Source organism: Esox lucius, chromosome 12 (genome assembly GCF_011004845.1).
Source record: "Esox lucius isolate fEsoLuc1 chromosome 12, fEsoLuc1.pri, whole genome shotgun sequence".
NCBI classification, from domain to species: domain Eukaryota; kingdom Metazoa; phylum Chordata; class Actinopteri; order Esociformes; family Esocidae; genus Esox; species Esox lucius.
The window spans coordinates 32216746-32230043 of NC_047580.1; the positions used below are offsets into that span (position 1 = coordinate 32216746).

The 13298-nt window shown below is 42.9% G+C and overlaps 1 protein-coding gene and 1 long non-coding RNA gene across 4 annotated transcripts; both read right to left on the reverse strand.

Annotated features, from left to right (window-relative positions):
• Positions 1-1018: 1018 nt before the first annotated feature.
• LOC109616432 lies at positions 1019-3890 on the reverse strand. The gene is made up of 2 exons (XR_002197568.2): positions 2653-3890; positions 1019-2496 (listed from the first exon to the last, which is right to left on the reverse strand). It is a non-coding gene; the product is annotated as an uncharacterized LOC109616432 (long non-coding RNA).
• Positions 3891-3905: 15 nt separating this feature from the next.
• On the reverse strand, positions 3906-8315 carry LOC105023774 (protein-L-isoaspartate O-methyltransferase domain-containing protein 2). 3 transcript variants are annotated; one of them, XM_020051776.2, is made up of 7 exons: positions 8176-8315; positions 6908-7105; positions 6420-6769; positions 6008-6110; positions 5725-5896; positions 5359-5482; positions 3906-4980 (listed from the first exon to the last, which is right to left on the reverse strand). In XM_020051776.2, exons 3-7 carry the CDS (start codon positions 6724-6726, stop codon positions 4493-4495), a joined length of 1194 nt encoding a protein of 397 aa, XP_019907335.1. In that variant the 5' UTR covers positions 6727-6769; positions 6908-7105; positions 8176-8315; the 3' UTR covers positions 3906-4492. The 3 variants fall into 3 exon arrangements, with proteins under 3 accessions (XP_019907335.1, XP_012991880.1, XP_010891508.2); XM_013136426.3 differs by lacking the exon at positions 6908-7105 and having other exon boundaries at positions 8180-8315; XM_010893206.4 differs by lacking the exon at positions 6908-7105.
• Positions 8316-13298: the final 4983 nt, after the last annotated feature.

Sequence of the window (13298 nt, forward strand, 5' to 3'; positions counted from 1 at the left end):
CTGTTCATTTTTATAAACAAATGTAGATATACTTTTTTTTTATTCATCGTTTAAATATTTTCTTTGAAATATGCTTTATTTTTGGATTTGTATAATTTAAAGTAATGTGCTTTTTTTTTGTTACAATATTTTTTCAGACATGGTACATGATTTTCAAATGGATTTAGTTACTCAAAAGCATCCATCTAATCAAACCCACATTTCAGGACTTCCGCAGTGGCTTTTGCTGTGTTACACCTGTACACACATATTTCAAGGACTGGAAAGTGAAAGCCTACTTGTTAATATCATATTGTGGAAAATAGTTAGAAGGTTTTTATACAGAACGACCAGTCAGCATTGACCAGTCACCGTTCATTTTGCCACTGGAAAAAAGAGCTACTGCGTAAGTACTGCAATCTAATTTAGAGAAAAGTCCTTAGGTATTTTAGAGTTGGATCAACTGTTGCACAAGGTGTTGTCTCCTAAAATGTGATGTTCACTCATTGTGTGTGTGTTTGTGTGTGTTTGTATATGTGTGTGAAACTGAATGATGGGACATTATGCAATGTAAAGCCCCTGTAAAAAAAAAAACACTGAGCTTATCAAGCTAACATTAATCCACTACATTATTATTCAGCATGATTTTAAGTCTTACCAATTGTCACCAATGCATAGAATTTGGTAAATAAATTGTGAGCGTATTACGCCTTGATTCAATCAGGAAGGACATTTTTGTGATAGCGGATTTAACGTAATTTCTTATTGAAATGACATGCAGCAGTTACTGTGAATACAAATCTGCGCATTAGTAGCCAAAAATGCTTCCGGATTGAATCCTGGCTTTAATTTGATCCCATTTTATCCCATAGGTATGTCTGTCACTATGCTGAAAGTTCCATGTTCATGTGTACAAGACCAAGATTTAGTCTCAAATTTAAGATGCTGGTCCACTGAAACCAACGGAAGTCCTCTCAACTGTTTCTTTTAATAAAGATCTTTAACTAATGTAACGTAGTTCACATGCTAGACAATCAAGTGACTTTGGATGAATTGGTTTTATTTACGTCAGTCAAAAATACAGCTTAGAATTCCAAAACAGAACATCCTCACAAACACTTTGATATGCAAAAGTACAACACACTACATTTACCAAAAGTAAAATCCTTTGACAGAACTAAAGAGTCAATATTCCAAGAAGACAAGCTAGGAAAGACATAAGGCCTCTATCGTCATATTCTACCACAATATTGAAATGTAAAATATGACAACTATCAGACGTTTACTGTTACAATCGGATGAACAAAGCAATCTACCTGACCAAGTCAGTCCAAAGATTTTGATCGATAATGCTTTTCTCATTGATCAAATTAAATAAAAGACAAATCAGAATAGTTTTGATTGGATGTTCCATGCGACAATAGGTTTGGCACTAGAGGGGGACAAAATTGGAACGTATCTGAATCTTGAGTCGAGGCAAATGGTTCACATCTAGTCTATACTAACAAATGTTATTAACCAAATACTACACGCAAAAAAAAATTGTTTTATATGTGCAGATAAACACCACTACACACCACTTAAAATTTTAAATGACAAAAGGAAAAGTTTTGAATGATAAGAGAAAACATAAGGAAGCATTCCCACGTAAAAATAAATTGTTGACCAGCTGGCATAATGAATGAATACAAAATTATTATTTTTTTTCATTAGAGATACTTCCAAAAACAAAACATTATGTTGGAAAACAAATATGATCCTCTGCAAACATTTTCTGTCACTAGTGATTATTGAGTAAACAAACAGATACCCTTAAGATAAAAGGTATATGTCAGGGTCAATTTCACTTCAATTTAATCATTTCAGAAGGTAATGAAATTCAACGCGACTTGAAAAAACTGCATAGAAAAAGATGGCATTTCTTTTTATAACCTACCTAGGAATCTAAAGTCTATTATTTTCCAAAACTGATTGAATCTGAAGAGTACTGACCCTAACCATGATGTGCTTGGACATCTTTGAGGGTCATCATCCTGGATGAGGAAATAATTGACTTACGTAATATCAGAATTTGAGGTCTAGTAGGAAACACTCAAGAATTTGGAAATTAGTGGAACCTGTCATAACAATGAAATTGGTTGTCATAAATACTTGTGTATCCTGTCTGGAGTTATTCTCAAGATGGCTCACTCTCTCCAAACACACCTGGCATTTTCTGACAAGGTCAACCAGCAAACAAAATCAACCGATAGCGTCAGTAGATATGCGACTCTAAACCACAGGCAACGTGGCTCATCAGTTTCACCACACCACCTCTCCCGTAGTCAGGCACCTAGCTATCTCGATCCACTCAGCCACATATGTCTAATCAGACCAATGCTACAATGTGCCTTCAAATCAAGTCCAAAGATATCCTTGATCCCACAGTCCTGTCCTTAACTGACAGGATTTGCGCTGGGCCAATATCTTCAGAAACCCCTATCTCCATACAGACCGCTCTCTCGACAGGTACAGTGCCTGTGGAAAATATAGAGATCTTTTCACGTTCTCCACACTTGTGTTATAGACTTAATTTATAATAGATTAAATACATTCTTTTCTACAAACACAATACATGATGACAGTGAACACACGTTTTAGACATTTTTGAAAATATCATGTACGTAGGTATACCTTTTGACGGAGATCAATGTACACACAATAATACCCTGTAATGACAAAGCAAACACATTTTTAGAAATGTGTACCTATTTATTGAAATCTCTCATTTATATAAGTATTCAGACCCTTTAATCAGTACTTTGTAGAAGAGCTTTTGCGATCACACCGTTGAGTCTTTTTAGGCCTCCACCAGCTTTAAACATTTGGGCAATTTCTCCCATTCTTTCATCTAGATCCCCTCAAGCTCTGTCAGCTGGGAATGGGGAGTGTCGGTGAACTATGATCTTCAGGTCTCCCGACAGATGTTAAATAGGGTTGAAGTCTGGGCATTGGCTGGTCAAACCAAGGACATTCGGATACCTCCCCAAACCCACCCCACTCTTAGCAGTGTTCTTTGTGGCATTGTCATGCCAACAGATTAATCTTCGCCCCAGTCTGAGGTCCTGTGGATCAGGTTTTCTTTAAGGACCTCTGTATTTTGCTCCTTTCATCTTTCCCTCAGTACTGACCAGTCTTTCGCTCTCTGCCTCGGAGAAGCATCCCCATAGCATGTTGCTCCCACCACCATAGGGATGTATTAACCAGGTGATGAGCAGTAAGTAGTTTCTGCCACATGTAGCTCTTGGTATTCAGGCCTAATAGTTAGATTATGGTCTCATCAGGACCATTTATAATTGTTTTCCCTAATGCTCTTAGGTCCTTCAGGTGGCATGCCATATGCATTTTACTCAGGAGTGCTTCTGCTCACTGCACTCCTAGGAACTTTCTATGCTTTATAATAAAAAAATCTTCCCCAGGTCTGTGTTTCAACACAATTATATCCCGGAGGTCTAAGGAAAGAGACAGGGGCATGTTTTTTTTGCAGTGACATGCACTGTGATGTCCAATCAACTACAATTTGACACAGGTTGACTCCAGTCATGGTTCTAGAGAAATCAAGAACTACCAAAGAACGCAATGGAGTTCAATATGGAGTGTCATGGCAAAGAGTCTGAATATTTGTGTACATTGTCTTTAATTTCCATATCATTATTAGGTATTGTGTGTAGATTGATGGTGCTAGAGGTAAATCCATTACAAAACATATGTGGAGAAAGTTGAGAGGTCTGTATACTCTCCCAATGCTCCGTACGTGGTGGGCAGAGAGGATGCCTCAGACTCCCCTCCGCTACAACAAACACCATTTCTCTGGCTTCTGGACACTTCTGAAATAAGGCAAACTCTTCCCCCTTTCTCCTCTTCCTCCTGCTCCCCCCTCACCCCCCCCCCCACTTGTGAAGGACTAGGCTCTCAAGTGATCTCAGAGGCTTTCTTCAGTCTCTCACGGAGAAGATCTGGACCAAAGTGCTTTGAGGCCTATGACTACAGATAATGTCACAAGTTTAGCCAAATTATACAGCAGTATAACAGACACCGGGCTAGGGCAGGCATGTGTACAAATGGTCAGGGAGGTAGTGAAATTAAAAATCACAAATTCTCCCTCCCAAAATTCCGCAACAGAAATCCTAATTGATCCTTTTGGCCGTTAAAAAAAATAAACATTGGTGCCCTTGAGAAAAGCTTCGGTGCCCATGATGAACTCCTCTCCATATTGGTCAAATACCTTTGCATCTTCCTGCTTTTAGTGACAGGAAAATAATTAAATAAGGAGGGGGAGAAAGAAAGTTTGAAAGCAAGAGATGGAAAACGAGAAAAACGGGAGAGGAACAGCATGAAAGGAGAGAAAAAGAGCGCAATAGAGGGAGAGACCCAGTCATTAACAGGGAACTTGTTGCCCTGCCTAAAGGGTGGGTTGGTATAAGCCCAAGCCCGGGCAGGTTCCTCAGGGACGTGTGCTCCAGTGGCGTAGAAGTCATTTTTCCCGGTAGTACAGCAGATACATCTTCAGCGGCTCCGGAAGAGGCAGACACAGAACCCTCTCCCTCAGGACGTTCACAGGAGGTTCTACCCGGAGCAGCTCCCCGGTCTCCCTCTCCGCTTCCTCCTCCTCGTCCTCTTCCTCCTCCGCCGCAGCCTCGTCCTCTCCCGCCCCCCGGTGGGCCCGCCCCTGCTCCTCCTCCCCACTGTTGTTATTGCTGTCCGGGGTGAGGGGGTAGGCGATGCCGCTGCTCCTCAGCACGTGCTTGTTAGCCAGCACCACAGAGTTGCAGTGGCGCCGGTGGACACGGCGGCGCTTGAAACGTGGGCCGTATTTGTGGAGGCCGCCGACACCCAGGCCCCTGCCCCCTCCAAAGGAACCCCGGGGCCGCGGCTGGCCTTCCCCGCTGTCGGTGGGCACTCTCAGGGCGTGGCGGATAGAGATGCGCGCCAGCTCCTGCAACGTACGCACCTCAAATATGGCTGCTCCCAGAGGCACCGGAGAGACCGTTGAGAGGAGACACAAAAAGACACATTAGAAAACAGCCAATGTGGGCGCATGTTGCAACTCTTCTATTTTAAGACATGCAAGGAGCGGCAGGATGAGAAGGCCACCTGATAGTACCACACACCCGTGCAAGCTACGCTATGGTGTAATTGGCAAAACCGACATCCATCTTATTCTACTTGTGCAAACAGGAAAAAAACGATATGCATCAGCTGCCAAAAGTGGCTTGTCCTTACAACACACCAACCGCAAGCTAAAAAAACATCCCTGTTCTGCTAAGAGCAAAGACCAGTCAGGGTCGAAGTTCCCTTCTTCAAAATGAGTTTAAAATAGCCAGCGGATCAGGCACTCACGTAGTGGGACAGTTCTGGGTTTGCCGTTGGTGTTGTGTTTGGGGAGCACCAAAGGAGCAAAGGAAACGGCAATGATCTTTTTGGTCTCCCAGCTGCTCTGGCCTGTACGAGTGATCTTGGTCAGCTAGAAAAAGCACAAGTAGAAGGTACGTCATGGTAAAAGGTGGTACATTATCCTTAAGGAGAAAGGTAGATTATGGTAAAAGGTGGTACATTATCCTTAAAGAGGAAGGTAGATTATGGTAAAAGGTGGTAAATTATGCTAAAAGAGGAAGGTGGTACATTAAAAGAAGGAGGTACCCATTGCTGTTGACAGTAAATGAACAGTATGCATTTCAAGGCTTGCATGCCTTCACGAGTACACACCTTCTCCTCCAGGGGCAGTACCAGAATCCCCCCCACCTTCAGGAGGTTCTTCATGTACTCCTCGTGGTCTCGCTGCACCCCCGCACCGCAGTACACCCGGTCGTACTGCCGGCACTCAGGCGGGATCTCCAGGCAGTTCCCCACCACAAAGGACGGCTCGCAGAACTCAAACCTGAGCAACACAAAGTCTGCGTCAAAACCCCCCCCCCAAAAAACACACAAACCAGACCCCACCCCGAGAGGTCCCTTTGCCGTAGAAGCTGCCGGCTAACAGAGGTCTCACTTGTCGAAGCTGTCGCTGGTTTTGATGAAGCAGTCAAGCTTCCGGTAGGCGTACTGGATCACATCAGGGTGGAGCTCCACACCGTGGTTGACGCCAAACGGACCTGGAACCATGGTTACAACACTCAACATAAAACCAGGAACAGGTTTCAGTACACGAATGTTGGCCTTCTGATTTTCCCAGTAAGGCTCTGGGTCGATGTGTTTGCCAGTAAATACCAGTGGTCACGTAAGCAGTGTGGCTCCAGCGCCACTAAGGCCCTACAGCGCCCCTAAACCCATACATCATCTCTTACCCCCCTAACCCCGCCCTAACCCAGCCCTAACCCGGCCCTAACCCGGCCCTAACCCGGCCCTAACCCGGCCCTAACCCAGGGCAGGATAACTGAACAGGTGAAGGGTGTCTGACGTACCCAGGGTGAGTCCCACCATGGTGCTGAGGTACCCCGTGCCACTGCCCAGGTTGAGGAAGGACAGGCCAGGCCGGAGGTCCAGGGCCTCCATCACCTCGGAGTAGATGCAGGGGGCTGAGAGGTGGATGTTGCCGTGGCGCCACGCCAGGTCCTTGTAGGCGTTGTCGCGGTACTCATCCAGGTAGTAGTCCGCCCGGTCGATGGCCCTGAAGGCGCGCTCCACCAGCTCGGAGCGGATGTAGTGCGCTTCCTTCAGGTTGTCAATCAGCTCGTCGTTGTCCTCCCCAGCGCTCACGGCTCCTCCCATTCTGACTGGAGAGAGACAGGGGAAGGGGACCTCCTTCCTGAATCTGAGGGGAGAGAAACGAGTTAGCCAGACAAATGTGCCGGTTAATTAAAATTGTTTGTAGCACTGCAGCAGATTTAAAATGCTGAAACCATTTGTTTAAAATATGAATTTTAAGAAGCAGGTAAAAAAAACGAATTACATTTATTTTGGAAAACATTCATGTTCAGGCAACCAAATTCAGCTACTAACACCCCAAACCTAGATGGTTCAGGCTGACTGCACCCACTTCCATTGGAGTGCTGGGCCAATCAGCAAACAGGATTCAAACCCTGGCCTCACCATGACAGTTAACTACGGGCCCACTGCACCACTCAAGGGCCCCTGTTCTTTACTTTTCCTATGGTGATAGATGACAAATGGATTGTGTGAACTCATTTATATTCCCCAGTGAAAGAAGGCCACAGTACATTTCCTTAAGACTAAGATAGTGATACATATTTCATGAACTCAGTTTAACAATCAGAGCCCAAATTAGAAGAGCACATGTAAACAAACATGCAATGGTCTAAAAAAAACCATTTTAGAGTGGTAATATTTCTTTGGCCCCATGCCTCAGCTTTTTAAAGAAAAAATATGAACCAAACAATGAAGAGAGTTTGTGGTCTACAGCCCCTCTCATTTTGACATTAACACTGAAATGGGAGTCTTACACTGAAATATGTAACCAATGTTAGCGCAATAGAAGATTTCAGTTTAAGTCGTCAGCCAATGTTGATAGGACTACCAGCCAAATGTTCAGCAAGCCTGCTGTGTCATGAAGCCATAAAAAGCAGCCTGCCTCCTTTAATGACCCCTTTGATGCCCAACAGTGTTTAGTTGGCAAACGACTCATGCAAGCACAATAAATTGTGGGTGAAATGTAGGCTAACGTTTTCCAGGATGGCAGCAAATATTTTGGAGCAACATAAATAGGAACTTATTTTTCAACAAAGATTAAAACACGACCATTGGATGGCGCTGTAGCTCTTGATGGCCTTTGCATTGGGTACGGATAAAAAGTACACTTCCTGTAAAAGAACGAGAAGCTGCGTTTTCTAACACAAACCCACGAAATCAGCAAAGCGATATCAGCATTCCAGTGACAACTACAACCCTCTTTCCCCCACATCAGCCTCATGCATGCAATGACCTTCGAAATACAGGTTGCATTATACTGTTTGCGCAGTCAAACCACAAATGAGCATAAATACACCTTGAACAAATAAGCGAATTTGCCAGATTAGGTCAATTAAATTGTTTAGTTACCATCAAAACTGTTTAATTGGTTGTCACATTGGAAATCTGTTAAATGTCAGACAATATATTTACCGTAACGTTAATCGGAGTCTTCAACGCAAGCAGAAAGCAAAACAAAGCAAGGACGACAGACAATACACACAACCCAATATAACTGTCAAATATAATTACCTACAAATGCTGAGTCAATTGTTTCTTGATAAAATGCCGACTCCCGCTTTTAGTTTGCTTGTCTTTAGGCTTTTGTTTGGAAGCGCTTAGATTGGGCACCGCTAGACTTCTGCTAGCTAGATGTAAACATTCAACCAGCCAACGCGCTTACGTCACACGTAGGCAATTTAAATACGCTAAATATTACATTTTAACCATTTTGATTGGGCAATGTTCTACGAGAGAAGAAAGTAGGCCTATATATATAAAGAAAACACCATGATGTGACAGAAAGTGAATCTGGTGCAGGCTGCCAGATTAAACATTTGTATTAAATAACGTTTCTTTTTTTTTTTTATCCAGGTATAATAATTCTGTACACTTAGGGTTGAGCTTGTTATTTAGCTTATTTAAGTGTTGAGCCTGGTCTGGACGTCTGACTAGGGACGTATTTGTGGTTAGGGTTGAATTCAGGAAGCACGTGGGCACGTCGACCTTAGAACATTGAAATCACTGGTTTTCACTGGCTGCTGACGACGTTGATTTTAAGAAAAGAATGCAGGTGTAAATCACGGTTGATTTCTGAATCTTGCGTTTTGAAAACCAATCGCCGGTAGCTCTAATAATCCCAGGTAACGTGTGCACGTATTTGTGTTCCAGTGTTTACAATTGTGCACGTGCATCCGGAATGGGGATGACTAATGTGGGTTATCTGCTATCTTCAGGTCTCCCCATTGTAGTTCAGTGGCATTCACTGAACCAATCTGACATACACAGAAGTCTGAAAGCCACTAGAGCATTGTTTTGGCTGCGTGCTTCGGGTTCTTTTCATGCTGAAAGATGAATCCTCAACCCAGTCTGATGTCCTGTGTACTCTGGATCAGGTGTTCCTCAAGGACCTCTGTATTTTGCTCAGTTAATTCATCCCTCAACCCTGACCAGTCTCCCAGGCCCTGCTGCTGATAAACATTCCCATGGCATGATGCTCCCAACACCATGCTTCACCGCAGGGATTGGTGTTAGCCAAGAGATGAGCGTTACCTTGTTGCCAGGCCTTGTTCTTGGTATTCAGGCCTAATCATTCGATTATAGCCTCATCCAATACAGATATAATTTTTCCTGTGGCTCTCAGAGACCTTTAGACGGCATGATATTTGCCTTTTAAATAGGACTGGCTTTCATTTAGCCACTCTAACATAAAGGCCTGGTTAATAAGAGTGCATCAAAAATGGCTGTCCTTCTGACAGGTTCTCGCATCCCTGCCGAGAAACTCTGCCCCTTCTCACAGGGGCCTTGGGTTCTGGGTCACCTCACTGACCATGGCCCTTCTTAACCAGTTACTTTGTTTGTCTGAATATCCAGCTCGAGGACGGGTCTTGGTGTTTCCAAACTAATTTTCACAATGATGGAGCCCACTGTGTTCCTGGGAAGTTTCAAATAGTTGAGCATTTAAAAGTAAAAAAATGTTTCTATCTTGGATGTCTTCAGAGAAAAATTTTTCTCCGACATACACTGTGATGTGGGTTAGGAGACTTGTGTAGACAGGTGCGTGCCTTTCTAAATCATGTCCAATCTATTGAATTTGCCATAGATGGACTCAGATCAAGCTCTATAGACATCTCAAGAACAATCAAAGGACACTTGATGCCTCTGAGCTAAATTCTGAGTGTCACGGGAGAGGGTCTGAATACTTATGTACATGAGCTGTTTCAGTTTTTCATTTTCATATTAACGTACAAAAAATTCTAGAATCGCTTTGTCAATGTGTGGTATTGTGTGTACATTTAAGGCAATTTATTATTTAACCATTTTTTGGCAGATGCTCCGTGAAGGCCCTGCAATGGGTGTTGAAAAGCGGCCAGCACATCACTTGTGCCTGGCTCCCAGCCATCTAAACCTCCAGCGCAAGCGGTGTCTGCATAGAGTGTGCAGCATCATCAGAGTTCCCTCACATCCATGCCACAAACTGTTTGCCTTCTGCCATCAGGCGGGCGCTTAGTACTACCTCTCAGGGACCTTGTTGCACTACTCCCTTTGTACTACTGGACACTGCATTGCAAAGTCTTATAAGGAAGTTTTCAGTTGTTACATGTACATACAGTTGTGCTCATAGGTTTGCATACCCTGGAAATTGCCAAGGTCAGGTAGACCAAGAAAGATTTCAGCCAAAACTGCCAGAACTGTCACGGTACGGTGAGCAGCAGCGCCACCACTCCGTGCACTCTCACTTCCCATCACGTATGAACACATCCCGGACTTGTTTTGTGTCACGTCTTTAATCATCGTTCACACCAGGTGTCTATCTGCTCATTAGTATGTGTTTAATTGTTTCCCCTCATCGTGGATCATTGTTGTTGTTGTGTGTGTTGCTGTATTTCTCAGAAGAAATACAAGCTGCTCTGAAAAAAGACGGTGTGGTTGTTTCAAGGAGCACAATACGACGATACTTGAACAAAAATGAGCTGCATGGTTTATTTGCCAGAAAGAAGCCTTCACTGCGCCAATGCCACAAAAAAGCCTGCTTACAATATACCTGACAAAACACCTTGACATGCCTCACAGCTTGTGGCACACTGTAATTTGGAGTGACAAGACCAAAATAGAGCTTTATGGTCACAACCATAAGCGCTATGTTTGGAGAGGGGTCAACAAGGCCTATAGTGAACAGAATACCATCCCCACTGTGAAGCATGGTGGTGGCTCACTGATGTTTTGGGCTTGTGTGAGTTCTAAAGGCAAGGGGCATCTTGTGAAAATGTATGGTAAGATGAATGCAGCATGTTATCAGAAAATACTAGCAGATATTTGCATTCTTCTGCACGAAAGCTGCACATGGGACCCTCTTTGACTTTCCAGCACGACAATGACCCTAAGCAAAAGGCCAAGTTGAGCCTCCAGTGGTTACAGCAGAAAAAGGTGAAGGTTCTAGAGGGCCATCAGTCTCCTGACCTTAATAATATCATCAAGCCACTCTGTGGAGATCTCAAACGTGCTGTTCATGCAAGATTACCAAAGACTTTGCCTGACCTGGAGGCATTTTGCCAAGATGAATGGTTAGTCGTACCACCTGCAAGAATTTGACGTCTCATAGACAACTATTACAAAAGACTGCATGCTGTTATTGATACTAAAGGGGGCAATACACCATATTAAGAACTATTGGTATGCAGACTTTTGAACAGGGAACAGTTAATTTTTTTTCTTTGTTGCCATGATTTGTTTTATGACTGTGCCACTCTGTTATGATCTACAGTTGAATGTGAATCCCATAAGAAATAGAAAACGTGTTTTGCCTGCTCACTCATGTTTTCTTTACAAATGGTACATATATTACACATTCTCCAAGGGTATGCAAACTTTTGAGCACAGCTGTATCTACCTCAGGAAGCTCATTGCTGCTATCCCTTCCTTTCAGTTGCATATACCACCTGCACCTTCAATTTGATGGATTGCACAGTCAGAATTGGCATTTCTACCTGCATATGCCTCATCGTACAACTATTAATTTCCCACTTGTACATACATATACTTAATACTTGTACATTTCCTGCCTTCTTCTATTTGCACTTCTGGTTAGATGCTAACTGCATTTCACTCTACTGTACTTGTACTGTTCAATGACAATGAAGTTGTGTCTAATGTAATTTATTCTTATTTGACCAATTATAAATTAAGTCCTCAACAAAAAACATGTGGAGAAAGCGAAGGGGTCTGAATACATTCCAGGCCAGGTGTGTATACTCTAACAGTGATCGATTCAGCAATACGTGAATTCTTCAATTCAATGCATTTGAATCAATGCATTTTTTGCACTGGAGGTGAGCAAACCGTAATCCAAAATACAAATGGTGGGGCAGACAAACACATGCAGTTTGAACACCTTAGAGATAAAAATAGAAGTAACACTTGGGTCTCCAACGAATGTTCAAATCTCATTATTATGATAATCAGGCCTTGGCAATGGATAGGAAACAGCCTGGGTTGCTGATTGACAGCTATTCAAGCAATTAAGAAATAGATGCATGAACATAGCTAAACCTACCTACTTTCCAAATTGCATCTCAAACTCCAGTGGTGATCCGTCAACAGTTGTGCAGTGAAGCGTGGGTATTGTTCTTCTCCCCTGCCTAAGCAATTCATGTCAGATTTGCAGATAAATGTTTTATATCTGATGCTTTCATAATTTCTTCATAAATAGAAGCCAAATTAAGTTGCCCGATTTTAATGTTGTCAGCCATAGCTACGAGGTCTGCTGAGAATTCTGGGAACTCACTGAGGGACGGTGTACGGACGAGGGGGCCTGTAAATAGTAGCCATGAAAAGGGATTTAGTTGCCTGTATCGATATCATGACAAAAACCTCAAAAGACAGAAACTCAGTCATTTGTTTGTGTGTAAATTTGATATTTGGTGTTGTAGATATTAGCAACTTCAAGAGGAAAAACGGTGACCAGGTGATGATCCTTGTTGATCGAAATTAGTGGCCTTTTATTTTGAATAACGATAAGTTGTGGAGCACATGAGTGTGGACTCTATTTTCTTTTAATATTGTGTTTTGTTTGGGCTTGCACCCACAGAGAAATGAGTGTTTGATCTGACTTGCACAGCCTCATTTAGGGCAGTACATTTATCAGGCTTAAGCCAGGGTTTACACAGGCCTATCACATCCAGTTTATTATCATTCACTAATGTATTGACTGTGATTGTGACCTATCATTAAGCAGTACCATTCTGAGGTGCAGGAAATTACATGACCGAAACAGAAGAGGGCTTTATTCCAGCAAGAAAGCTATGGACGCAGTCTTAATCGAGAACACAACGCTAACTTCTCTGACTATGCTAGTGACAGACCTCACCAATCTAGCAGGCTTGCTTACAGATGGCCAAGAAGCTGACAGCAAGCATCACACGGAACCACAGCAGGAAGCAAACAGGAAACACGTCTCGTGATCCTAGAAAAATCTTGTGTTCATTTCAACAACTAGTTAGTTGAGATGTGCTTACTTATTGATATGCTTTCATCCACTGGCCTGAACCAGGCTGGGTGGAAGAGGTTTAAATAATTTAACACAAAAGGAATCTCACAAGGATAAATTCTTTGTCAGGTTTTTACTATTCACATGAACAATATCAGTTTATCCGTAA